We start from the raw sequence: 25,982 nt of genomic DNA, 5'->3' as shown, positions 1-25,982 counted from the left end.
CATTCAATTGCTGTATGGATACACATTATGGCAGCCAGCAACAAATTTGCAACAGGCTATAGTTTTAGCAACTGGACTAACCAGAAGTGTGACGTTTTATTAAGATGGAACAGCTAAATGAAACCTTTACTTTCCACATTTAATGTGCTATGTTGCTTCCAAATCACATTCCCTTCCCCTCAAAAATCAGTCTGAGACTCACTGAAGTGTTGAACTCAAACCTGTATTTGCAGTTTCTAAAACACAGACCCACAGCGCACTGTCCGGTTACATGGGTACCAGGGAAAGCGAAGGCAGAGAACCCTCGTCCCCTCTGGAGAAGAAGGGCCCCTGGGCTGGGTCCTTTAAAAATACACATCTGACAAAGTTCACACCTCCAGCAAGGCGGCGATGGAATAAATACACTGGTCCATCTGTCCCTCCGTTACCGGAAGTCCACAAACTACCTGCTGTATGCCCTTTCCTTTTTGGACTTCTCCAGGGCTTTGTCCATGGTCTTCTCATTTTCCCCCCGACACTTGGGACAGTACCACTTGCCCTTTGGTTTATGGTTGAGCCCCACACAGGAGAAGTGGAACCACTCGATGGGACACTCCTCGTTGTCACAGCCGATCATCTCCCCGTAGGAGACCTGATTGCACAGACAGTACGTTGGCTCGTTGGGGTCGATGGGGAGGTCTGCAGGGGACGCTTCCCTCTCCGCTTTGGCCTTGGAACGTTTCTTCTTCTTGGAGGTTTTCGCTTTCTTCTCCTTGGGTGTTCCCGAGGTGATGTCATCATGGTCGTGATTATTAGAGGCGTTCTCTCGATTCTCGTTGTTCCGCTGCCGCCGGGACCGCTTGTTGTTGGGCTTTTCTGCCAAACTGATTGTCTCATTCTTGGACTTGTCTTGGCCAGCTTTGCCGATGCTGCCGGTGGTGTCACCAATCTCCTGGTGGGCCTCGAAGAACTCCACGTGACTGTCCACTTGTCTGGTCCGGTTTTCCACCAGCTCCACCATCTGACTCACGATCTGGATCTTCTCGTCCCCCAGCTCCTGGCTGCGGATCAGGGCTCGCTGGATGCCGTGCAGTAGCCGCCGCTTCTGGGTGCCGTCGGTCTCACGCTTGAACTTCTCGTAGTACTCATCCAGCTCCTTTAGGATCTCTGCAAACAGAAACAGTGAGTTACACAGTGCAGGGGGCCTTCGGCCTCTCGCCTGTGAAAGGGTAACTGCAAAGACCAGCAGTGACCAAGCCAAGTTTGCCATGTAGAAATCCTGCTCCCTGCACATTTTTAGACTTAATCAGCAGAGGGAATAGTCTATGGGAGAATACATACAACTTTCCAGTACAGCTCCTGTGGTTAACACCAGGGGACCAGACACTGAGATACAGACTAAGGCACAGGGTTTCCCATCACCTCATGGTCACCCCTGCACCTTGCTCTTCCATACCACTGAAAACAAAAACGGTCTGGTTGTCATAAACCTGAACCACAACTTAGAACTAAAACACAACTTGGTTTTGCTTTAACTTCCTTTTACATCTACTGCTTACAATGCCATTTTTAGAGTTGCAGAAGTCAACAGATTAGTATCAAAAACAAAAACGTACAGTGTAGTGATTTAAAAGTATAACTTAGCAAAAGCAATTAGATAACTTCTCAGGAAAAAGCTGTTATAATCTAGTTAAAACATAGGAACTAAGGGCTGGGGATTTAACTCAGCGGCATAAGCGCCTGCCTTGCAAGCAGGCAGTCGTGAGTTCATTCCCTGGTATGGATAAAAAGGAAAAAGACCAAAAAAAAAAAAAAAAAAAAAAAAAGCCTATTTAGATACAGAAAGTTCCCAAAATTATTTTTCACAAGCAACAGACAGCACCAGATATTTCTCCTGAAACTATTCTGCAGGCTCCACATCAGACTCTTCAACAAAGAGGTATGTGTCGAGTGGGGGACTGGAGAATCTACAGCGCTCCCACCACTCTTTGCAGACCTTATTTCTGAACATAAGACGCGACCTGACTTCCAAATAAACGTGAACGCAGGCCGGTGCTGAGGCACACATTAACAATAAAGACCGTATTCCGGCTCTGTAGGTATTTCCTACAGGAACCGCGCAGACCATCACCAGAAAGGAGAGACAAGGGCCTCACAAGTTCACCCGAACTCTTTCTGCAAATCTACCCATCCAACTCACTTAACTCTTATGTTAACCTGAGTTTGAGCCTTTTGGTTTTAAACAGACTGCAAGTTTCAGAGGTGTACCATCCCAGAAGATATAATGCTGTCCTATCGATAACATGCAGCTTTTTACAACACAAGCAAGCTCACATCCAACTGAAGTCTCGCCTGTAGGGAATTACCACGAAGTAACTCCGAAGAATACATTTCTTAGTATTCTGTCAAAACAGCCACTGAGAGGAATAAAAGAGGGCAGTGACACTGGGCTAAGCACGAGGCGGGTGAACCACCGTGAAGCTTCAGACCATGGTCGAGCCTGTGTGCTGAAAATGTTCCACAACAAAAAACAAGCATGACAGAAAGGATTAAATGGACGGCAAAAGAATATGCACTGCCCGATTACTGCTGTGTATTTTAGTTTCATACACACTTGCATTCCGATGCTTTAAGGGCAAGCTTCCCTTGAGGCGGGCAACCTCGAACGCCACCTACAACAGGTGGACCACATCCCTCCTCCTGGTTGGCCCACACCGACGCGCACTAAGCAGACTGTGAAGCAGAATGTGACCCGGTGCCGCCGGCCGCGGGGGCGGATTCTTCGGTCTGGCAGGGTCAGACACACCACCTTCCCCTGACGATGCCTGGAAAGACGAAACCCAAACCGCCGCCCCGCGCAGTGCCCCAGGCACCCGAGACGCACCCTCGGGTCCGCAGAGACGTGGCCCGCAGCTCCTGTGGATTACAGAGGTAGAGCCCACAGTCAGAGGCGCTACTTGAAACCACGTCTAACTCCATCGCTCTCTGGCCGGAAGTAGCCGGACGCCGTCAAAGGAAGGGAAGAGGAGGGGCAGGGCGATTCCTGCCAATGGGAAAGGAAACATCCGCCCCGCCCCTGAAAACCACCGCCTGTAAAGACCAGTGAGCCGGAGGGCGTAGGCCAAAGAGCCGCCAATCAAAGTGCAGGACTTGAGAGCACAGCCCTCCCTAGTAGCACCAGGAGCCAACCCTGGGCCCGAGGCCGAGTGACCCGAAGGCTTTCAAACTCGACCTCCTCCTAACGCTCCGCCCCTCTATGAAAGAGGAAAAAAAAAAGAAGGCAGCGGAAACACAGATTCGTGCCACTCACTGAGCAAGGCCCACCCTTAGCAGGCCCAGCTACCAATCGTGTGGTAGCGGACTGATAAGGACATTCCACGGGAGACGTCACAACCAATCACAGGGAGGTTGGGGCGGAACGTTCCGCAATATGCTAATGAAGTTCCTATAAATTTCTCTGCGAAGCTACCTCTCCGGCAGAGCGCGCAGGGGCGCTTTGGCTTAATGGGGAGGTTTAGCGTGTGTCACGGCTCGCAATCGTCTTCCACTCCTCCCCCCAACTCTACCGTTTCCCTGCTGTGCAACCCTGTAAACATTAGTAAACTCCGATCTACGACCCACTTTGAAAACAGGGCCTCCAACGCCTTGCCTGACCGCGCAAGAAAGTTTCCCCAACAGCCAGCAATTCCCGGCCGGCACAGAGCTTGCACCGCTCTCCGACACTTCGGCGGCCGGGTCTGCAGGGCAGGACCCACAGGTCCCCCCTCCCAGCCTCGTTCCGCTCCGAGTCGCCTGGGCAAAGCACAGACGGGCGCCTACCTCGCCTGCGCTCCTCCCCTCCCCTCCCTTTCCATCGCACACCCGAAAAAAGCCCTCGTCCTCCGCAAACTAGCCGGCAGCGTCGCCCCTCGCAGTCGGCCCCACTCCGCCGCGTCCAGTGTCAAGGGAGCCTTGGCGGGGGCGACGAGCGACCCCGAGCTCGGACAACCCGGGACTTTACATAACCCGGCTCTGGGACCGGGCGGGGGGCAGCGGCGAGAGACTGGGGGCGGCGTCGGTCCGGCACGCGCGAACTGCGGCCACCCCTCCGGTGCCCCCTCCCCCGCCCCGCCGCCGCCTCGCTCACTACAAAGAGCGCTCTGGCCGCACAGCCTGCAGCAAGCCTCTCGCTACCTCTTCCTCGGGCCCGGCCCCGCACCGGATTTCGGTGGATCGCTGGCGCCAGCCCTTTTGTTCCCGCCCCGCGGGCCCCGCTGCCCGGTGCAGCAGGACCGGCCGCCCGGCGCGCGGACCCTGTAGTCGCGGCCGCCCCCGCCCATCCATCACCGCCTTACCTTGGTATTTCGCGTCGATCTCCCGCATCAGCGAGACGTTCCTCTGCAGGTCGAAAGGCAGGGACTCGATGGAGTCCAGGTAGTCCTCCACATAGTTCACCAGGTGGATCTGCTCCCCGTTGGCAGGACTCAACATGGTTCACCCCGGAGGTCCCCGGCGACTCGGCGCGGCTTTCCGCTTCCTCCACCCCCCGCCCCCCTCCAAAACAGCACTGCAAAATGCACGGCGCTCGCCCTCCCGCGCCCCCCCGCCGGCTCCGGCCCGCCCGGCCGCCGCTACATCGGCCGCCTTGGGGCTGTAAGGACCCCGACGCCTGGGCGCGGGCCGCGGCAGCAGAGGCTCCGGGGCGCAGGCCCCCTCCCCGGCGGCGGCGGGCGCAGGGGGCCGCGCGTACGGGCGCGCACACACCGACCGGGAGAGCGCCGGGCGCCGCGACCGCCACCTGGTCAGGCTGGGCAGCGCCGTGGGGCAGGGCCGGCCGCGAGAAGGGCGCGCTCGGTCGCCTGCCGCTCCGCACTTGTCCAACGTGGAAAACCCAAATACCAGTTTCAAACACTTGGGAAACATTCAGCCCCGCGCGCAGCGCGCATGCGCCCCGCCCCCCCTGCCGGCTCCCGGGCAGCGGCCCCGCCCCCGCCGCATTCACGCCCCTCACCGTCCCGGGCCGGGGGGCGGCGGGCCGCGAGGCAGGCCTGTGGGGGCGTGGCTTCGCCTGTCACTGATGCTGGGGGCGAGGGTCGCGGAGGAGGCCGTGGCGTGATCGCCGGGACTGGGGCGGTAAGCGACGTACAAACTTTGCTATGAGTTTGGCACTTGATGGCGAGCCTGCTGTGCTGCGCTGCACGCCGGCAGGGAGATGCACGATGGTGGCCTGCTTCACTGAAGACCCGCCCAGGCTGGACGGCCCGCGGGACCGCTGCTTCAGAGACTATGACATACAACGGGTACCGCCTCCGTGTCCCCCAGCCTTACTCACCCCGCCCCCCAGTCCGGTGTAAGTAGTGTCCGGGACAGAACTGGCAACTCTCAGAGCCAATCCACCTTCCGCTCTTACCTCGATGGCCAATGAGCATGAAGAAGGGGCGTGGCCATAGCAGATAACTCCTCCGGGGCTTCTACTACTAGAGAGACGGGTCCTCTGGAGGCGGGCAGAGAGGGCGGGCTCAGGCGAGGCGGAAGTAATGGCGCACGCGCACTGGGGTCCGCGCGAGAGGGAACGAACTGTCGCGAGGTGGGACCACCACTCCCAGCAGCCTCCGCACTTCCTGCGCCTGCGCTGCTTGCCACCGCCCTCCCTTTGTGTTCCCTCCTGCTGCTCAATTTGGAAAGGCTCGGAGACAAAGGGCCCCTGGAGGGGAGCTGCTCCTCAGGGCTGAGGCCCCTCGGAGGGCGAGCCGACAGGAGCGACGCCTCCCGTGACCTTATCCCAACGCCGTCCTGTGCCCTATGATGCGCTCTCCCTTCGTCCCCTTCCATCTGGAAAGACCGCCAACTTCTGGACGGCCGCTCTTGAGCGCCTGGGCCCGCTTACACCCTCCCCTCCCCCACGGCACCCGCATTTAGGGCTTCGGAGGAGACAGAGCGCAGCGAGCCGTTGCCTAGACGACGAGCCCAGGCCAGGCCGCCCCCTTCCGGCCTAAGCCCCGCCCTGGGCGTGGCCACGTGGGGGCGCTGCCGTCTTTGTCCTGCGCGGGCCGCCGGCCAGTTCGGCGGGCTTTCGGTCCTGCGGTGCCCTTCGCCTTCCTCCTTCTCCAGGGTCTGCCCTCGGGAGAGGTCCCCGGTCTGTGTCCTCCAAGCCTGCTCGGCAGCGGGCTTCGTCGGAAGTCAGCCGCGGACTCTGCCCCAGCGTGGATGTGCCCGAGTGTCGCTGCAGCCCGGGCCGGCCCCATCTTCCGTGTCCTCTTCGTGATGGACAGGGTCGGTTCCAGCTGGGAGCTCCGGGATGACTCCTGGTGCAGAGCGAGGCACAGACACGATTGCAGTTTCAGCAGGCGCTGTGCCACCTCAGAAGTCATCTACAGTTCTCTTTAAGTATCCTGTGCAGTCCTGTGACATGTGTAAAATCCATGACAGTGCATTAGCCACGGGGGTGCGCACTGCTGCGAGCCGCGGGGTGTTTTGTGCTGGGGCTGTCGGTGCTGCCTAACGGACTATAACGTGAGCCAAGTTCGAAGCCGGATCCTTCACGTTGGAGCTCGACCGCAGTGTTGTCGGACAAACACTGCTTACGCTTCCAAGTACGTAGGTTTGATGTTGTTTCTCGAACCCCCTGGCTCACCACCGCACAGCAGAGGAACAGAGGAACGTTCACCTTGCTGTTTGACGCATTGGTTGTTATTTTACCAATTCACATTTCTTACAGTTTTTGCCCAAGAGAGAGCAAATGAAAATTAGTACAGTTTGGGGCTGGGGATTTAGCTCAGTGGCATAAGCACCTGCCTTGCAAGCAGGCGGTCGTGAGTTCGATCCCCGATACCGATAAAAAAAAAAAGAAAAGAAAATTAGTACAGTTTCATTTTATTGCTACAAGAAAATTTATTGGTCACCAGGCTGCACAAAACACTGCGACATATGGAAACAAAAACATGAAGTATATAGAGAGGTACACGATTGTATAAAAATATCAATCCTTTTCCCCCAAGAGCATCTAAGTAATTTAAAAGTACAACAGTAAGAGATCCTTTTATTTCTAACATTCATTGGCCCAAGAGTGAACAGCGTTTATCTGGGCTCAAGAACAAATGTTAGAGATTATTTACTCCTTCCAGTAAATAAGCTGGAGTTTGCCCTGTGTTCACTTAAAAAAGTCTCGATGCTGTCTGATAGTTATTTCTTCTTTCTCTTGTTCAGGGACCTCACATACCTACACCAAAAAGGTGTCTCACTCCCTCAGGTATAGATGCCTGAGTGCGGGCAGGCCTCCCTGTGTGCTGCTGAGCCACCCTCACACGTGCTGGAAACAGTGGCAAATAAACGGTTGCCTTCATGGATCTCGTAGAATATTCCACCCCTTAGGCCAAAAAGTCAGAAGTGTTTTATTTTTTATTGGCCTTACAAAGCAAGTTTCTGCCTAAACTTAGAAGATGAGTATGTCTTTTTAAATATGGGTAATAAATTAAAATTTTGATTCAAGCCTGCTCTTTATAGTGTACTGCAAATATAAATGTTAAAGCTTTTTGCTAAATAACATTTGGGACTGGGGGGTGGCTTGGCTTGCTGGTAGGACTTGTTTCTAGCATGTAGCTGGCCCTGGGTTCAGTCCCTAGCACCAGTCAATCAGTCTAAAAAATGTTTCTGGTTTAACTAGAGATGCTCAAACCTATTGGAATAAATCACAAGGGAGGAACACACAATTCTTTTTTTTTTTTTTTTTGGTACCAGGGATCAAACTCAGGACCGTGGGCTTACAAGGCAGGCACTTACGCCACTGAGCTAAACCCCAGTCCCTGGAACACACAATTCTTTGTTTTGAGGTGCTTAAAGAAATAAATAGCTTCACCTGAAACTGGAACTGCTTCAACATTATGTTGCTGTAATTTGTTCTGCTTTGGATTGACATGGTTTTGCCTCAGAAGAAAATATCCTAAAAACGACATTTTGTCATTAAAGACTAAAAATGGCACTTCTGATATCTTTAGGATTGTTATGTCTGTCTTGTGGCCTACATTAGTGAGAAAGATGATTTTATTTTTTCTTAATGGTGGCATAGTCCACATTTATTAAAGGTAGGATAAAAAGGAACAGAGGGTAGGAGAAAAAAATTAGGCTTTGCAGCATGAGCTTGGGCCAAATAAAACTAAGAGGAAGGGAGAAAAAAGTAAAAGTAGACCCCTCAGCATAGGGTAGACCACTGTGAAGAAAGGACTCTACAGGAACAGGGTTCTCATTTTAGGTAACTCTCGCTAATCACTTACTTCACCATAACGTGCCATGTGTACACATCAAGGATACCAGAGGATTGTGTTCAAATCACCATTAAATAATGGGTTATGTTCAGCCATGTGTTGCGGATTAAATCACAAGGGAGGAACACACAATTCTTTAAATAATGGGCAAAAGCATTAAGAATATAACATTGCTGCCAGTCGCAGACTGCCTCCAAGACTGATTTTATGAAGACAAAAGATGGCATTGTTAATTTAAAAGTCATGATTTCCTGTGGCCCATGCAATGGCATCAGCTGTCCAGATTCATGTGCAGGATTTGGTTTTCAGTGTCACTGAATCTGTTCTCAAAACTTCTAACTAGCTGTGTCCTTGAGTTCGGCATGCACTCTTAGCCTAGCTTTCTCCATCAGCTATTTTCCCACCTGGACTTTGACCCTGATGTGCAGCAGGTGGACTTCAGGAGGGACAAATTCAGCAACCTTCAGCAAGCTCCCTTCTGATTTTAGTGCAGGATCTAGTGAGACGTTCAAAAGGATTGATGACTTGGAATATTTAGGAAAGAAGCATCCACAACGCGACAGGAACAAGACAGAGCCGCAAAGGCTGCACGCTAACACTCGGGAAATCAGCATTCCCCGGGCAGTTAGTAGTCAGTGTTTGGCGCGGTGGTCTCCCGCCTCGGAAGCGCAGGCTCCAGCGCCGCGGCCTCAGGCATTAGAACGCAGCTCCCATCCTGCTGCAGTCTAGCTTGAAACGGAGCTGGCCTCCAGAGTCTTGAGGAAGAAAGACTTTAGACACGCGAGGAAGACACTTGTTTGCCTCAGTAGCTTGTCTTTCAAATCATCAAACATCCCGAAAACGAACGGAGGAAATGGTTGTTTTGAGGACTGCGAAAGCGAAGATCTGTTTTACAGAATGCCAATAGGAGGGCTTTTGTTGAGACCTTCTGAAAGCAAGTCTCCGAACATTTTTAGTCTCCAGAGACAGAGATGGAATTTTCACTCTTAAAATGAGTCCCAGGCAGACATTTCTTGTTTACCTGCTTCCGGAATGGGTGGTTTCCTTGCGCTGTCCTTCATCAGAAGCCAGTGCTGGGGTTCACAAGGGTTGCCCATGTCGGGGTATGCGATGTTCAGTGTTAGGGTGCAGTGTTGATGCACTATATTGGGGTGCACTATATTGTGAGGCAGACATGCTGTGTGTTGGGGTCCAGTGTTGCCAGGATGCATAGTACAGTGGATGTTGGAGTGCTAAAAAGCAAATATGCTGGGCTCGTTTTGGGATGCAAAGGTGCTGTGTTAGGGCGCAACAAGGTATGTACAGGTTCCCCGGCAGTAGGCAGATCCTGGCAGCGGATACAAGGCTGCCTCTCGCTGCAGCTCCCTGATCCTGACCAGAAATGCCGCTGGGCCCACCCGGGCTCGCACAGTATCCAAGGACGCCGAGCGCGACCGCGACCAGCGCTACTCGGGAGACGCAGCGTCGCGGCCCCGCCTCTTCCTGCAGCCTCGAGGTGGGGCCAAGACCGGGATCCGATGCCGTCCCGGGCGCGGGCTCAGCGGCCTCCTGAGAGCTCTTCCGGTGTGGGCGTGGCCGTAGGGGGGGTGCGGCCCTGTGTGGGCGGGGAGATGGGCCGCGCTGGCCGGCGACATGCTGCGGACGCGCGGGCTCCCGCTGCTCCGGGCCGCGCTGGGGCCTGCGCGGGGTCCCGGGTTGCGGGCGGCGAGCTCGGGGCGCGGGCTAGGCTGGCGGCGGCCGGCGGGCTGTGACACGGGCGTGCGCGTGCACAACAGCCTCACGGGCCGCAAGGATCCTCTGGTAGTGGCCCGCGCCGACGCAGTGTCCTGGTGCGTTGCGGGCCTGGGCGCGCGAGTGCGGCGAGGTCGGCCTCGCCCTGGCCTCACGTGCCCTGTTCCCTTTGTCCCCAGGTACAGCTGCGGCCCCACCGTGTACGATCACGCGCACCTCGGCCACGCCTGGTGAGTCCGGGTTCGCGGGCACATTGCAGTGCTGCTTGAGCCGGCGCCCACCCTCCAGGAGGGAAACTGAGGCAGGCGTGGGCGCAGAGACCAGGGGCCTCCAGCGTGGGCTACTTGCTCCAAGGTACAGGGGCGAAGGAGCCCAATGATCCCTGCTGGCTGCCGTCCTGCCTTAGCTTTCCACCTCTGGACAAGCCACTTTCTGGCCAAGGCCTTGTCTGTTCTGCCATGAGGTGGGTCGTGTAGTGGTGCACACCTGGAATCCCAGCACTTGGGAGGCTGAGACAGGAGGATCCTTGCGAATTCAAGGTCAACCTGGGCAAGACAGTCTCAAAAAAAAAAAAAACAACAAAGTCATGGTCTCAAATCTTTATTGCAGTTACTGGAAATAGTGCTGCTGTAAGGGCTAAACCTTTTTCTCTTCTTTTTGTTTTGGATAAAGATCTTAGTAAATGGTTCAGGCTGGGCTCAAACATAGGATCCTCTTGCCTCAGCCTCCCAGAGCACTGAGGTTATTGGTTTAGGCCACCATACCCGCTGAAGGTTAGCTTTTATTGAAAAGGTAGCTCTCTGCCTACTGCACCAAGGAAACTGGAACCAGGGTAAAACTGGCCCCACCCTGAGGTGCTGTTCCAGTTTGCTTCCTATGTCACATGTCCTATTATGCCTTTTTTTTTTTTTTGTACAGACCTAGACTAAAAGTAAAGTTACATTTTTAAAATTTTTACTTTTTAAAGTATTACATATTACACATGATCTGAACTTTTTTGTATTATGTTGTAAGAAAATGAAATCACTGAAGCATAATTTTTTCCCTTCGCTTTGGGCTAATGTACCGCCAAATGAAAAATTATGTTTTGACATCTGTACTAAAATGTAAAATTCGGTGTGCAAGAATTAAAAGCAGAGTCTCCTTCTCCCACCCCGAAAGCCCCTCCACAGAGGTGGACTCAAAGGAAAGAGGCTGCCAGGCAGAACCTGGCTCTGCACCTCCTGTTGGGTTTCCTGAGCTTGTCCCCATCTCCTGCGCTTTCTGTGACCCATGGTACAGGCAGGGCAGGTGGCTCCTCCCTACAGCCAGGTTCTGACTTCCCTATAGGCTGAGGAGCCGCCACCACCTGAGGGTTCTACCTTCTCTCTACCCCGCTCCCCCACTCCCCTGCTCATGTACAGAAAGATACACTGCCCTGCTTTCTATGATCTGTCTTTTATTTCTGCACTTTAGTTTACTTATACTTTGGGTCTCTGTAGCAACCGCAATGTTTAAGTTTGTTTCTGGTATTTCACTTAACATCGTGGTCTCCGGCAGTAGCATTTTCCTACAGAGGACTGAGTTTACCCTTCTTTATGGCAGAACAGTACTCTACTCTGTGGATTTTGGTGCTGTCACATGGTGGATTGGGGTCTCTTGGGGTGCTTTTATCTGGGCACTGATCTGTTGTGAGTGGTCTGTGCATCTAACCATGTCCCTACAATGGCCTCCTCCTAACTCAGTCCCACAGGAACTGGGGGACACTGTGGTGCTACAAGCATGAGTCGGGTCCATGTACACCTAGGCAGGGCACCAGGAAGAGACCGTGTCTTCTCTGGCTTCATTTTGAACGGATCCCCGTGCCTTGGGTCTCCAGAACTGGAGACTATCGGGGCTTCTTTTAGCCACGTGAGACTTGTACCCCCAGGCACTGAGGTGCAAACCTGGAACCTCAACACTCTGGGAGGCTGAGACAGGAGAATCTCAAGTGTGAGCTCAGCCTTGGAACTTGGTGAGACGCTAATTCAAAATAAAAGCAATCAAAATAGAAAAGGGCTAGGATGCCACTCAGTGCAGACCCTATGGGCTGAATTCACAGCACTGAAAAAAAGTTACATACATGTGAAAGGAAGTGAGGGGAAATTCTAAAGCAGAGGTTTTGGGGGATGTCAGCCTGTATTTGCTTTTTTGTTTTTTTGAGACAGGATTTCATCATGTAATTTAGGCTGGCCTGGAACTCACTGTGAGGCCAGGCTGGCCTCTGATTCATGGTGACCCTCCTGCCTCAGCTCCCAAGCACTGGGCTAATGGGTATGTGCCACCACACCTGACTTTTTTATTTTTCGTTTTTTGTGTTCTAAAATGGCATAGTGTTCTCAGGAGTAATGGGATGCAACTCCGAGAGGACGAGGACACTTGTCCTTACTTGAGTTTATTTGCTTCTACCTGTTTCGTCATAGAGGAAGAATTATTCTAGACCATCAACTAGGGTGGCCACCCAAGGAGCTTGTATTCTGAGTGAAGTTTTACATATTTAATGACAGGTTAAACCATTCAGTAACTCTAAAGCTAAAAACACCATGATGGATCATGCCCTGAAAGCAGTGCCGTAGGAGACTGCGCCAACTGTGAACCTTGAGGCAGCTCGTGGCCACCCTGTGCTCTCTCTGGGTCCCGGAGGTGACTGGTGAGCTGAGATACCCGTGTCCTTTCCTTCCAGCTCTTACGTGAGGTTTGACATCATCCGGAGGCTCCTGACCCGGGTATTCGGGTGCAGCGTGGTCATGGTGATGGGCATCACCGATGTGGATGATAAGATCATCCGAAGAGCCAGCGAGGTGAGCGACGCCCGGTCTGGTCCTGTGTAGCTGCTCTGTCAGGCCCAGGTCTGGGTTTCCCAGGGGCTCAGCGAGCTGGGAGGCTTCCAGGTGACCAGGGCACCCTGCCTCCACCTGCCAGGTGTGTTCCAGAGGGGTGCTTTGGCTGTCAACGGGGAAGTACACACCCGTGTCCCCCAGCTGAGCAGCTCAGGCAGGGCCAAGGGACAGGGGTGCCCATCTGGGCCTAACGGCTAAGGACTTCTGCACATCTGGAGGAACCACAGCCTTGTTGGAGCTGTAGTGTCTCTGGGGAGGAAGGTCACATCTGGGTCAATGGCCCCGGAGTGGCCTGGGTGGGCATCGGGGTGCAGACTATGTGGGTTGGAAACATTTCAGTGGAGAGGGGAGATGTGGGATTCGGGGCTATTTTGCTGTCGTGTCCTCTGCGTACGTGGGAGCGGACAGGCGTTTTTACTGGAAGGCCTGTTTTGCCCCAGAACTGGAACCCAGGTGCCACCTGCCTGGTGCTGAGTGCTGTGTCTGGGCCTTTACCAGGGACACTGGTGAGTTTTCGGGCTTCTGTGCACTCACCATGCATCCCCAGTGACTGCAGGGCCAGTAGGTAGACAGTTCCCCTGAGGGAGCCTGCCGGCCATTGACCACATCTCTCCTGCAGATGGACATGTCGCCTGCTGCCCTGGCCAGGCTGTACGAGGAAGACTTCAGGCAGGACATGGCGGCCCTGAAGGTAGGTTCAGTGGGCTTTGGCTGCGTGGCCTTGGACACCTGGCCTTGCAGGGGTTCCAGGCTGGCTCAGTGCCACTGGCCAGGGCCTCACTGCTGGAGGAGGGGTGCGTCCTGGTTTGACTTGTGCTGGTGCCCGAGTGGCAGAAGACCCCTGGCTCCAGCTGGTGATCCTGTGCCCGCTACCATTGCCAGGCACCTGAGAGTACAGCCCCGCCCCACCCTGCTCCTGCAGGTGCTCCCACCCACTGTGGCCCTGAGAGTGACGGAGACCATTCCTCAGATTCTCGCCTTTATCCAGGGCATCGTGGCTCGTGGTCACGCATACGCCACTGCAGAAGGTACTGGCCCATTCGGGCAGCACTGCTGGCTGGGAGGTGTTGAGAGGTGCTGCTCCCAACCGACAGCCTCCAGGTCACTCCCCAGTGACATGCTGGGGTGCACGCAATACCATCCTTCTCAGTAGAGCTATCCCCAGCTATCTGGCTATGAGACTGAGGCTCCCTGGGGCAGAAGCATGGGCTGTGCCCCCGTCCCTGCACTGTAGGGAAACGGATGTCAGCATCCCCAAAGTCCGTTGCCCTTGATGTTGCCCTGAGAGTCCCATGTGTCATCAGACCTGTGACCAGTCCTCCCCTAGTGGCAGCAGCCCTGCTCTGCGGTGGCCACTGCTTCCCTGTTGTGGAGCCAAGACCTTGTGGCTCTGGCCTTTGCACCCGCCCTGTCTCACCACACCTCCCTCCTGGACATCTCCCCCTAGCCACCTGCTGCACCTCCCGACTCCTGACCCAGCGCTTCCCCTGAGGGGTCCTTGGTTTTGGGCTTCTCTCTGTCTGCTCTGGGCACCCCCTCACCACCCCTTCCCAGGCAGCCTCCTGTGCCGCCCCCTCCGCAGAGTCCATGTCTCTATAGGTTTCTGTGTGCTGCCCACAGCTGGGTGCACTGCTTCAGTCTCTGCAACTGCATGCACTGAGCAGCTGTGCTTTACTGTTTACAGAAGTCAGCTTCCCCCATCCAGATGGTAAATTTTCAGACCAGAAAAACCTTTGGCCTTTTAGCCATGCATGGTAGCTAACCTAATCCCAGCACTCAGGAGGCTGAAGCAGGAAGATCGCACTGGGCCAGCCTGAGCCACACAGTGAATTCAAGGCCTGAACTGCATAGCTGATCCTGTCTCAAAAAACAAAAACAAACAAAAAACAAGACTCCCTGTTCTGATTTCACATACCACAGGGCACCCAGCCCAGGCCCAAGCCAGGCAGGTCCTGCGGAGGTGCTTGCTGTGCCGACATGGGTGTGTTGGGCTTTGGCCTACTCTAGAGTTCTTACCTGACCGTTTGGTGTGCCTGGGGCTCAGCTCCCAGAAAACTGTTTCTGGTGCTGAGGTTTGAGCCCAGGGCCTTTGCAATGGGCCATGTCCCCTACCCTTAGTTTCCTGAGACAAGGTCACTGCATTGCTAAGTTTCCCAGGCTGGCATGGAACTTGTGATCTTCCTGCCTCAGCCTCCCAGAGTGCTGGGGTAACAGACAAGTGTCACCATGCCCGGCTCCCAAACCTTTTGCAAGGGCTTAGATGTCAGGGCAGGACCTCACTCCAGAGAGCATGCAAGGTCCCGAGGCCTGCACTAGATGTGGCAGGGTCACAGCCCATTCCCCGGAGGAGTAAATGCTGTCTGAACCCTTGTCCTCCCGTGTCACTGTAAACTTTTAATGGCAGCAGAACCATTGGAGAACCTAAGGTGCTCCAACCCTTGAAATCATGGAGAGCCTTCTGCCTCGGCCTCCCAGCCTCCCCTGCCTTGCCTGGATGAGAGGCCTGGTTTGTATATGTGAGCTATGATCCCTTGCTGGCTACTAAGCCTCACTGGCTCCAGACACAGCGCCTTCACAGCTGTCTCCGGAACAGGTAACGTCTACTTTGACCTGAGGTCAAGAGGAGACAAGTATGGCAAACTTGTCGATGTGACGCCCTGTCCGGCTGCAGAGGCAGGTAGGAGCCAACACTTGAGGTGGCCCCAGGACCCCGGGAGCCCTGCCCTTTGAGGGGGCACACTTTCCTGACCGGGAACACCTCCACATGTCCTGACTGATTCCTGCTGTGCTAGTGAGAGTTACTGCAGTTCTGTGTCCTCGCCGCAGGACTCTGGTCCTCCTGACCTGGCTCACATGGGGAGGAGCTCCCAAGTTCCTCGGGAGGAAGAGCAGGTGTCTGGGGCATCGCCCGTGTCCCTGCTAGTGAGCCTTTGCTGTTGCAGTGGACTCGGACAAGCGGTACTCAGGTGACTTTGCGCTGTGGAAGGCGGCTAAGCCCGGGGAGGTGTCCTGGGCCTCACCCTGGGGACTCGGCAGGCCCGGCTGGCACATCGAGTGCTCCACGATTGCCAGGTAAGCCTGGGAGCTTTTCCATCCCAGCTCAGAGCCCAGGTTCATGGACCTGCTCTGCATGGTGACACAGGGAGGCCCTGAGGACCCTCCCATGTGGACACGGCAGGGGTGGCCACTGGCAGCATGGCCTCGCCCAGAGTCTGCTTTATACTTGCCCAGGACCCCTGCCCCTCAGAGGCAGAGTCAGAAAATACTGCGACGTTCAGACTAAAACCTTTATTACAGAAAGAGATGCTTTGCACCACATGCCCTCAAAGTCACTGTGGCGCACAATTGTCCCATGGTCCTTGCCACTTCCTGCAGTGGCTCTGGAATCCTCTTTCTGGAGGATCTTTACCTGGTCATCCTTTGTGGTCATGAGTTTGGGGGGAGCCAGGAGTTGCACAGTGTCAGATCCGTGATGAGGTGGATGCGGATGAGCTGCTCGGGAGCAGCAGTAGTCGCTATATTTTGGATCACACCCCATAGAGACACTCAGGAGAGAGGACTCCAGAGCTGCTGCAGAAGTGGCAGGAGCAGGGGGACGTGTGTGGTCAGCCGGCACTTGGGGCCCTGCTTCTTTTACCATGACGAATGCTGTACTTGAGCATCCACCCTGTGTGTGATTGTCCCTCCTGCCATGGCCGGGCTCCAGGGACTCTGGTGCAGCTGTGGCCAAGCCTCTGACACCCTCGGAGGCCCAAATGCCCCAAATGGCCTGCTCTGCTCCCATCCTGAGTGCTGTCCCCGCATGCTCTAGGTGGCATCACTGTGTATCTGGGCCCTGGTGACAGTGCCTATGTCTGTGTCCCACAGCACAGTATTCGGGAGCCACCTGGATGTGCACTCGGGCGGCATGGACCTTGCCTTCCCACACCACGAGAATGAGATTGCGCAGTGTGAGGTCTTCCACCAGTGCGCACAGTGGGGCAACTACTTCCTGCACTCGGGTGAGCGGGTGGCAGGGGCAATGCCCTCACGGGTCCATGGCCCTTGGTTCAGCTTCGGGCTCAGGTGGCTGTACTGGGGGCTCAGGTGGCAGGATGTCTGTCCAGGGCTTGGGGACGGCAGCCCCTGGCTGGGAAAGGTGACCCTACCACTTCCCCAGCACTTCCCCAGTGCTGTTCTGCAGACAGTGGGAGTTGGAATGAGTGAGTAGGAAGACCCACTGCCGAGTGGCAGCCCTGTTCCCAGACTTCCCGTCACCCTGCTCTCACCCTGCAGCTGGGGTCACTGTGCCCAAGGCAATGCTGGCGACTCACTGAGCCCCGGCCCTTAGGAGCAGTGCAGCTCATGACGCAGGTCCTGCTTTGCCAGGTGTGGTATGCATGCCTGCAATCTCAGCACTCTGGAGGCTGAGGCAGGAGTATCACTGAGTTTGAGGCCAGCCTGGAGGGAGTTCAAGAACAGCCTGGAGGGCCAGGGATGTAGCTCAGTAGCACAGCACCTGTCTGGCAAGTGCAAGGTCCTGAGTTTGATTCCCTGTATAGGGAGGGGAGAAAAAAAACTAGCCTGGAACACAGAGACCCTGTCTCAAAAAATAGAGACAAAGCCCCATTTAGAGTGTGGCATTTGGGACCCACTCTAATGCCCAGGAGTTTCAGCTCAGCCCTCCCTGAGCCCCACAGCACCTGTGTCCACACAGCCCCCTCCCCCCCCGCGATGTCCCTTGCGTGGCCATGTTGTCTGTGCCCCCTGGAGGGGCCGGTCAGCTTTCTCTTTCTCTGTGCACCTTGGTGATGCTGGAAGTCGGGCCAGTGGGTCCCTTGGGGACCTTCTGAGAACACGCAGGGCCATCTGGTGGCCGTTCAGTGGCTGTTCTCCGAGGGGCACCACGTGTAGTTCGTCTTCCAGGACTTTTGAGACCTTTGCAGCAGGCCAGTACGGGTGCTGCTGGCCTTTTAGCCCCGATGAGCTGCCAGGATCAAGGGAAAGGTTGCCCAGGTGCTTTGTGGCAGTGGCCATGCCACCTGCCAGCAGTCTCAGGGCATGATCCTGGCTTGACCTGTGGTGGGAACACTGCAGTGCCCCCGGGGAGGGGACAGAGCTATGGAGGCTTGAGGAGCAGGAAATGTGGCCATGTCTTCTGCCTCAGTGCCCCTGTGTGTCACTGGTGTGAGCTGACATCACAGACCCTGCTGTCGCCATAGCTCACGCTGTGGTGCAGGCTGGTCAGCGGGCAGTGGGCAGCGGACAGCATCCTCTTCCCCAGCCGGCTCAGGCACGTGGGTCATTGCAGGGCACCTGCACGTCAAGGGCCAGGAGGAGAAGATGTCAAAGTCCCTGAAGAACTACATCACCATCAAGGTACCACATAGCACCGCCCCTTCCCTGTGGCCCTCCTCCTGGTAAGGTCACCTCGCTACTCATGGCCCACAGCAGTCCCTCTTCAGGGTCTCTCCATGCCTGCATAGGCTTTCTTGGTGGGCGTGGCCATTCACACCTCCCTCCCAGTGTCCTGTCTCTCTGTCCCTGTCTCTGTCTCAGTCTCTTTCTCCCCTTTTTTGTTTATTTTGAGACAGGGTCTTACCATGCAGTGCAGGCTGGTCTGAAATTTGCAGCAGTCCTCCTGCCTCAGCCTCCCAAGTGCTGGTATGACAGTTTGCTACCACACCCAACTCCTCTTTAAAAGTTTTTTGAGGCAGGGTCTCACTTCTTAGCCCAGAACTTGTCATGGTCCTCCTGCCTCAGCCTCCTTAAGTGCTGGCCACCATGCCTGGTTTTTGGGGCAGCTTTGTGTGTGATGAACATGGCTAACAGCTGGTTCTGCCATCAGCCCTGACAACTTTTTAGGGACAGCTCACTCCTGTCTCCTCCCTCCCTGTGTGCAGCACTGGCCTGGTGGCAGGTAATAAAGTCACCTGGTCCCTGACCACTGGGCAGCTGGGTGCCCATCCCCATCGTGTCCCGGCCCCCTGGGCTCCCTAGAGCCCAGCTGGTGGGACCTCAGGTGGTAGGTGATGGTGACAGCGGAGATGAATCCAGGACCTCTGCCTCTTCTGTGCTGTGCCACTCGTCACGTCAGAGCTGCGGCCTGGGGACCCCAGTGACCCGAACACTGCCTTCTTCCAGGACTTCCTAGGGAGCTTCTCACCCGATGTCTTCCGGTTCTTCTGCCTGCGCAGCAGCTACCGCTCAGGTAAGCAGAGTCACCTTGGTATTCATGCTTCATGGCGCAGGGGGGTGTGGAGGAGCATGGCTGTCACCCTGGAACTCAGTGGGCTGAGGCAGGAGGATTGCAGGGAGCTCAGGGCTGGCCTGGGCCACATAGTGAGTTCAGGGCCAGCCCAGGTGACACACCGAGAGCCGTCTCTGTCTCTCACCATCCCTAATGGCTTGGGAAGCACAGGCCTCGAGGATAGCAGGACGCAGGCCCACAGCGAGCTTTGTCCTGGCAGTGGCCGCTAGAAGTACGCATCTCCCTCAGAGTCTGCGAGAGTCTAGGGCTCCCTGTTCTGGTTGGGGCCCTTGAGTCCCGCCAGCCTCTGTGGTCAGTGGCCACTACTTCCTCCCCAGCCATCGACTATAGTGAGGGTGCCATGCTGGAAGCCGGCCATGCCCTGCGTGGTCTGGCCTCGTTTGTGGAGGACGCGCGGGCCTACATGCAGGGGCAGCTGGCAGGTGGCCCGGTCAGCGAAGCTGAGCTGTGGGACAGGTAAGTAGTGAGCCAGGGCAGAAAGCCTGGCGCGGACCCGGAGGGGTTAGGGAACTGCAGATCTCAGAGGGCTGGGCGTGGTGCATGCCCATCATCCTAGCCAGCACCCTGAAGCTGAGGCAGGCAGCCAGTTTTGAGCCCAGCCTGAGAACTCACTGAACCGGGGTCGAGTTCAATCCTTGGTTCTGCAAAACGAGGTGGGGCCCTGGGCTCAGGTCTCAGGGCTGGGAGTGGACACTGTCAGGTGCCCAGCTCCCAGGGATCAGGGTAAGGGCCTGGTCCCCAATTATCCCCAGTCTGGCAGTCCAGTCCACGAGGACTGCGTGGAGGCCAGGAGCAGCACTCTAGTGAGCATCTCCGGCAGAGTGCATCACTGGGCTGGAAGCACCAGGTGCTGGGGTCTGGCTGGTGACAGGGACAGGGCAGGACCCTGAGCAGGAGTGATGCCTGCAGGGTGTGGAGAGGTAGGGACTTCAGGCTCTCCGGAGGGCAGACAGGGAGGACCACAGGCAAGGACACCTGAGTGCTGCTGCTTGTGGGCTGCAGGGACTGAGGCCCAAGGGTGTCTTGGGCTCTGCAGCAGGAGCTCGGCCCAGTCCCCCCTGCTCACCTTGGCCCTGACCCAGCGGCCATTCTCAGCTGTTGAGCACGTGGCTGGAAGGTCCCACGGAGCCCCACCAGCCCTGAGCTGTGACGGCTGCCTCTGGGCACCCCCTGCCCCTGCTGCGAGTCCCCCATGCAGCTGTGTTTGTCCTCACAGTCCAGGGGACTCATTTCCGGACTCAGAGTGGGAGAGCCCACGTGCCTGAGCCCTACTTCCCCACTGGGCTGCTGTCCTGTCCCACTGGGCCCCCACACATGGGGTGTAAGTGCTTGGTGACATCACCCAGGCTAAGTTCACTCGCTGTAGAGCTTTCGGGCCAGCTGAGAATCAAGTACACACAGCCAGGTGCAGATGCAGGGCGGTTACTTCACTTTTTTTAATCAACGGTGAGCTGGGTGTGGTGGCATACACCTGTTATCCCAGCAGTCGGGAGACAGGCAGGAAGATCATCGTGTGTGCAAGGACAGGCTGGGCTACACAGAGGCCCTGCCTGAAAAAAGGGGCAGGAGTCTTACAGTGCCTGCCTGGCAAGCTCAAGGTCCTGAATTTGACTTTCATAACAAAAAGGAAGGGGTTGGGCTGGAGATGCAGCTCAGCAGCCTAGCACCTGCCTGGCAAGTGTGAGGGTATAAGTTTTGATCCCGGGTACCAAAAAAGCAGGGGGTCTTACTGTCACCCAGACTGGCTTCAAATGTGCCATCCTCCTCCCTTGCTGGGATGGCAGGTGTGTGCTGCCTCGCCCAGCTTCAGTGTCAGTTTGGAGCTGGTGTTGCCAGCGAGGTCATGCAGTCTAAACGTGACCTCAGTGGCCGTGTGAGGCCCAGATCGCCCTTCCCATAGGAGTCGGCCGGGCACTGGTGAGAAGACTCTGTCCACATTGCTCACTGCCTGTGGTTTTTCTCAGGCTCAGCAGTACCCAGGGCACTGTGAGGACTGCGCTGGCTGATGACTTTGACACGCCCAGGGCAGTGGACGCCATCCTGGGCCTTGTGCGCCAGGGAAACAGGCAGCTCAGGGTGGCCACTGAGGTAAACTTGGGGGTCTGGGTGGCCTCCCAGGCCTCTTTCTTGGCTGTCTGTGCCAGAGGACACACGTCACTCAGGCGGGTCTGCAGGTCCTACGTAGACAGCGTGTCACCAGGATGGGTCCCCAGCTTCCCATGATGGAGACAATGCATAACTCAAGCTGTAGGAGGGCAATTCAGGGGATTCAGTCCATGGTTCTCTGCTCAAGGCAGCAACATGGCGAAAGGGCATGGGGAGCAAAGCTGCTCAGTTCACGGTGGATAAGAGGCAGAGCAGTAGGACAATGCCTGAGAGGAAGGGGCAGGGGCCACCCAGACACCCCCACCAGCAGACCTAGCTCTCAAGCACAGTTTTCAGTGACAACAGTTGCGCTGTCTGCTCTGCTCATGATGCCTCCTTAGAGGGAAGCCTAGAAGTGGGCACCTGGGAGTCCATGCTGGTGTCCACAGCTGTGTCCCTGAGCACCCAGGGTCAGCGCAGAGCCCCTGGTGACCAGGAGGCCACGGATGTGAACAGCAGCTCCTGACCCTGCACAACCTCGGAGGCTCTCCCTGCCACACACTGGGTGACCAGAGCTGGTCCTTGCCCTTGAGAACCCACATCTGGGAGCCCTGTGACCATCCAGGACCAGAGGGCCGAGGACTGTGGATACCACTGAGCCCATCTCCCTGCGTCTTGGGCCTCAGAAACACGGACCCTGGCCAGGCCTTCCCTGCCTCAGTGTGGTACCACCTAGAGGCCTCCATGGGGCCTGCTGGGTTTTGGGGTGCAGGGCATAGACCCAGCTGTGCTGCTCAGGTGAGGCCAGGAGGTAGTGTCAGGACAAGTGTCTGGGGCTCTGTCAGAGCTGGCAGGGTCTGAGTGCCTGACAGCATAAAGGCCTGGTCTGCAGCCTGGGGACCACAGGGCACGGCCCACTGGGTCTCTGAGGGTCACTGTATTTGAGGGCCCGAGTGGAAGTGGCTGGTGCCAGGCCCGGAGCTGACCAACAGGGCATGTGGGCCCAGCCCACAGCTGGGCGCCCTGAGGCCTCCCTGGCCCGCAGCCTTCTCTGCCAGGCCTGCAGCTCCAGACCCAGAAGGGCCAGAGGGTCCTTGTTGGGGGAGTCTGGGCGGGTGGTTAGGGAGAAGGAGCCTCAGCCACTGCAGGGGCGTGGGGGCAGAGCCCTGCCTCTAGGGCCCCTTTGTCCCACTGAGGAGCAGGCCCTGTGCCCTTGCGGCTGCTGATGTGGCCTTACTGCCAAGGCCAGGTATGCCCTCAGGAGCCTGGTAATGAGGTGGCACCCACACCCCACGTGAACGATGGGTAAGCCGAGGCAGGGCTGCCCAAAACACCCTCACTGTACCGCTGCTGAGGCTGGCATGTGTCCTCAGTGCACAGCAATTGTGTGGCCCTGAGCAGACCACTGGCACCTGTGCCTTGATGTATAGAACCTCTGTTTTTTAAGGCAGTTCAGCCAGACCTTGAACTATGTAGCCGAGGCGGGCCTCGAACTCGCAATGATCCTCCGGCCTCAGCCTCCTGAGTGCTGGGATTATAGGTGTGTACCACCATGCCTGGCTTACCCCCTTGTTTCTTACAGGGCCCTGGGGGTCCCAGGAGCCCTGCTGTGCTGGGTGCCATCATTGCCTATGTGGAGCAGTTCTTCGAGACTGTGGGGATCTCTCTGGCCAGCCAGCAGGTCAGTCCTCTTTACGTCATCCTCTGGGGTCCACTGCAGATGGCCGCTTAGCTGTTCCCTTCTCCATGCCTGTCTGAGAGGCACAGCACCCCACACTTTCCTGGAGCAGCTGACATTGTTGCTGTCCCAGAAAACAAAAGCACTTGAACCCCCGGCCCCGGCCCCGGCTCCGTGAGGTGTCCCAGTATGGCTTTGCCATCATGGTTCCCACAAGGCCCTCACATGCCGCAGTCACCTGGTGAGGCTGCTGTGCCACCATCATGCCCCGTGCGGGCCAGAAGCTGCCATCTCTAGCAGCTGGGCTGGGCTTCCCGCACTCTGGTTGAGCCCTCAGGTGGGGCCAGCTTGTGGCCGTGTCCCAGGGGAGGGCTGCACACCTCAAGCTGGCAGTGTGGGTCTCACAGGGCACAAAGCTGGGCTGTGGAACCCTGCTGCATGCACACGTGGATAAAAGATGCACATTTATATAGAAGCCCGTCCCTCCAGCCACCTGCCCTGCTGAAACCCAGGGCTTAGCCCCAGCCCCCTGGGAATCTCATCCCTGCCCTCTGCCTCCCACCCTGGCCACTGGGGCCTAGCCCTGGGCCATTGCCCTATGTGGGGTCCCCACTTCTTCCCTCCCTTCTTGCCTGCCTCTGCTGCTGACAGGCTACACCAAGATACTACACGGCCTCCCTGCGGCAACCAGGAAATCCCAGGCTGTGATGGGCAGTGCCCGGCCGGGAGCCTCGACATCCACCCTGAGTTCCTCCAGGGTTTCAGTCAACCCGGACTGAAACAGAGCTGCCAGCTGTGGGGGCTCTGCTGGCACAGTACCCAAGCCAGCAGCCTCTGGCCAATGCCACGCAGGGCCTGGGTCCAGGCTGCTCTCCCTGCCAGGGCCCAGCCCCTGTGAACGCTGTCCCAGGGCTACTCCACGCCTGGGTCTCTGAACCCACACGACAGACAGGGCTTCTTGCAGGCAGCATGGAGGCGCTGGCGGTGCCATGAGCCTGAGATGCCTGGTACTGTCTGGATGCCTCGTGCACTGTGGCTTCCAGCCACGGCTGAGGGCAGTGAAGTGGCTGTGAAGTGGCTGTGCTGGGCCTGGCCTGGCCCAGTCCCAGTCCCGGTCAGCAGCAGCAGAGTGTTCCCTCCTGGGCTCAGGTCAGCAACAGAACTCTGCTTTTGTGGTAAAAGTAGAGCGAGGATTGCAGGAGGGCGAAGCAGCTAGAGCCCTAAGTAGAGAATGCTGTGCACGGTCACTTGGTCACTGAGGAGGAGGCGCTGGATGGCACAGGGCTCTGAGCCGGCAGGGTGGAGGATTCTGCCGAAGCCGGGTCCCCTCAGGGCTGGGTTTGCTTGGCCGCTCCCAGGTGACCAGTACGTGCCCTAACCTCGCATCTCAGTTCCAGCTCCATGGAGCAGAGCTGCCCGTGTTGGTCCCAGGGTTCCAGGCCTCAGCAGGCCTGCACCATGGGAGTACAGAGAGGGTGTTACGTGGGATTCGAAGCCAGGCCACTGCATCCCTGCCAGGTCCCTGAAAGCACCAGCTCTGAGGGGCAGAAAGACAGGCTAGGGGTCACAGCCTGGTGCAGTGTGTTTCAGGAGACAGCAGTGAGGCCGCCCTGCGCAGCGTGGTGGATGAGCTGGTGCGCTTCCGGCTGAAGGTGCGGCAGTTTGCGCTGGACACACAGGCGGCCAGCAGGGATGCCCAGCAACAGCAGCTGCGGGACAGGCAGCCCTTGCTGGATGCATGTGACGCACTTCGCCAGGACCTTGCTGCCCACGGTATCAGCATCAAGGTGAGTGCTGCCACCCAGACACCCGGGCATAGTCACACAGGCTCCTGCCTGAGGTGTCACCCTGCCTGTGACATTTGTCCCAAGAGCAGCCACCATGGCAGGCACAGGGTGAGGAGAGGCTGTTGGCTGCCTGGATCACCAAGGCGTGGGTCTGCCTGCCACCTCCTGCTCCACTGCTGGCCATGCCCACTGCCCCTGCAGCAAGGTGACATGACCCTCTCTTCATTTCTCCAGGACAGAAGTATCACAGCCTCTACCTGGGAAATGCTGGACCCATGGACGACACAGAAGCCAGGAGGCTGAGAACCAGCCAGCTGGATGTGACACCATGGCTCTGCTCCCCACTGGGATTTGGTATTCAAGTTTCCCATCGAGGCTCTTTGGTCCACGTCAAAATAAAGCTGACCCGTCCTGTCCTGAGGTGTCTGCTGTCACTCTGCCACATTCAAGGGACGGCAAGACCAGTGGCCAGCGCGTTCAGTAGAACCCTGCTGGCTGCTTGGTGGACCCAAGCCAGCCACATCCTGGGCACATGTGAGCCAAAGGCCCTGTGTCCTAGTGCCACACTCTGCTGAAGGTGACCAGGGGACTCTATCAGCTGGACATGTAGAGCCACTGAGGTCTGAAGCCTGGGAGCCTGAGCTGAGGAGGGGCTGCAGTGCCACATGGGGCCCTCGTGTTCCTGTTACAAGCATTGAGGGGCAGTGCATGACAGGTGCACAGAGATTGGTTCTGTGGTTGAGGATGGGGTGCTGTGTGGCAGCTGCAGCTGGCACAGGGCGTAGCAGCCCTGCACCTGGCCTGGCATCTCTGATGATTGAGCAGGGGACTGTGACCTCCGTCCCAGGTGTCAGGCCAGGTCTGGCCTGTGACCCCTGGGGTTCATGCCAGTGGTCCCCACAGCCCCGTGTGCTTATTGCTGGTCAGTCCATAGCCACAGCTGCTGCACTGCCCTGGAGCCAGCATGCTGGGCCAGGTCTCCAGGCACCAAGTGGTATGAGGCTCCCTGAAACTGCAGGAATCAGGGCCAGATCCTGGGGACAGTGGGGATGGGGACATGCTCTTCTGTCCAGCCCACCAACATCTTGACCTGTGACAGCAGCACCGTGGAAGGGCAGGGCAGGGCAGCACGGCCAGCTTCCTGGGACCTGACCTGTCCCAGTGACAGCACTAACCTGGCCACAGGTCAGGGTGCAGGCTCAGGGTGCTACCTGCCAAGGGCCAGGAGGTCCAGGGGGGCCAGTGCTGCTCTCCACCTTGCTCCCACGCCCAGGGCGCCTGCACATGTAACTGCATCTGAAGAAGTACCACCAACTATGCTGCCATGGCCTTGAGTGAAAGAACAGCAATGACTCGGAATAGAAGAAACAGGAC

The 25,982-nt window shown here is 56.9% G+C and overlaps 2 protein-coding genes across 8 annotated transcripts; one reads left to right on the top strand and one right to left on the bottom strand.

The window, feature by feature from the left end:
* Positions 1 to 202: 202 nt before the first annotated feature.
* Ing1 (inhibitor of growth family member 1) lies at positions 203 to 5,389 on the bottom strand. Of its 5 annotated transcripts, none has more exons than XM_063247032.1 (2): positions 5,369 to 5,389; positions 203 to 1,146 (listed from the first exon to the last, which is right to left on the bottom strand). In XM_063247032.1, the coding sequence occupies exons 1-2, from the start codon at positions 5,385 to 5,387 to the stop codon at positions 443 to 445; spliced, it is 723 nt and encodes a 240-aa protein (XP_063103102.1). In that variant the 5' UTR covers positions 5,388 to 5,389; the 3' UTR covers positions 203 to 442. The 5 variants fall into 5 exon arrangements, with proteins under 5 accessions (XP_063103102.1, XP_023416352.1, XP_012996784.1 ...); XM_023560584.2 differs by lacking the exon at positions 5,369 to 5,389 and adding an exon at positions 5,105 to 5,274; XM_013141330.3 differs by lacking the exon at positions 5,369 to 5,389 and adding an exon at positions 4,970 to 5,247.
* A 255-nt stretch (positions 5,390 to 5,644) lies between these two features.
* Positions 5,645 to 25,024, top strand: Cars2 (cysteinyl-tRNA synthetase 2, mitochondrial). Of its 3 annotated transcripts, none has more exons than XM_013141327.2 (15): positions 5,645 to 6,551; positions 10,130 to 10,180; positions 12,652 to 12,769; positions 13,428 to 13,499; positions 13,731 to 13,836; positions 15,402 to 15,485; positions 15,751 to 15,880; positions 16,676 to 16,809; positions 18,099 to 18,166; positions 18,932 to 18,998; positions 19,376 to 19,514; positions 21,023 to 21,146; positions 22,726 to 22,824; positions 24,402 to 24,608; positions 24,843 to 25,024. In XM_013141327.2, the coding sequence occupies exons 3-15, from the start codon at positions 12,716 to 12,718 to the stop codon at positions 24,909 to 24,911; spliced, it is 1,353 nt and encodes a 450-aa protein (XP_012996781.2). In that variant the 5' UTR covers positions 5,645 to 6,551; positions 10,130 to 10,180; positions 12,652 to 12,715; the 3' UTR covers positions 24,912 to 25,024. The 3 variants fall into 3 exon arrangements, with proteins under 3 accessions (XP_012996781.2, XP_003477556.2, XP_063103100.1); XM_003477508.5 differs by lacking the exon at positions 5,645 to 6,551 and adding an exon at positions 9,756 to 10,048; XM_063247030.1 differs by lacking the exons at positions 5,645 to 6,551; positions 10,130 to 10,180 and adding an exon at positions 10,394 to 10,413.
* The last annotated feature ends 958 nt before the right edge of the window (positions 25,025 to 25,982 follow it).

Source organism: Cavia porcellus, unplaced genomic scaffold, assembly GCF_034190915.1.
Source record: "Cavia porcellus strain 051 isolate PalLab524CR breed Dunkin Hartley unplaced genomic scaffold, mCavPor4.1 scaffold_4, whole genome shotgun sequence".
Taxonomy (NCBI): Eukaryota; Metazoa; Chordata; class Mammalia; order Rodentia; family Caviidae; genus Cavia; species Cavia porcellus.
The sequence above is the reverse complement of the archived record's forward strand: the minus strand, read 5'-3'. Positions and strand labels throughout refer to the sequence as shown.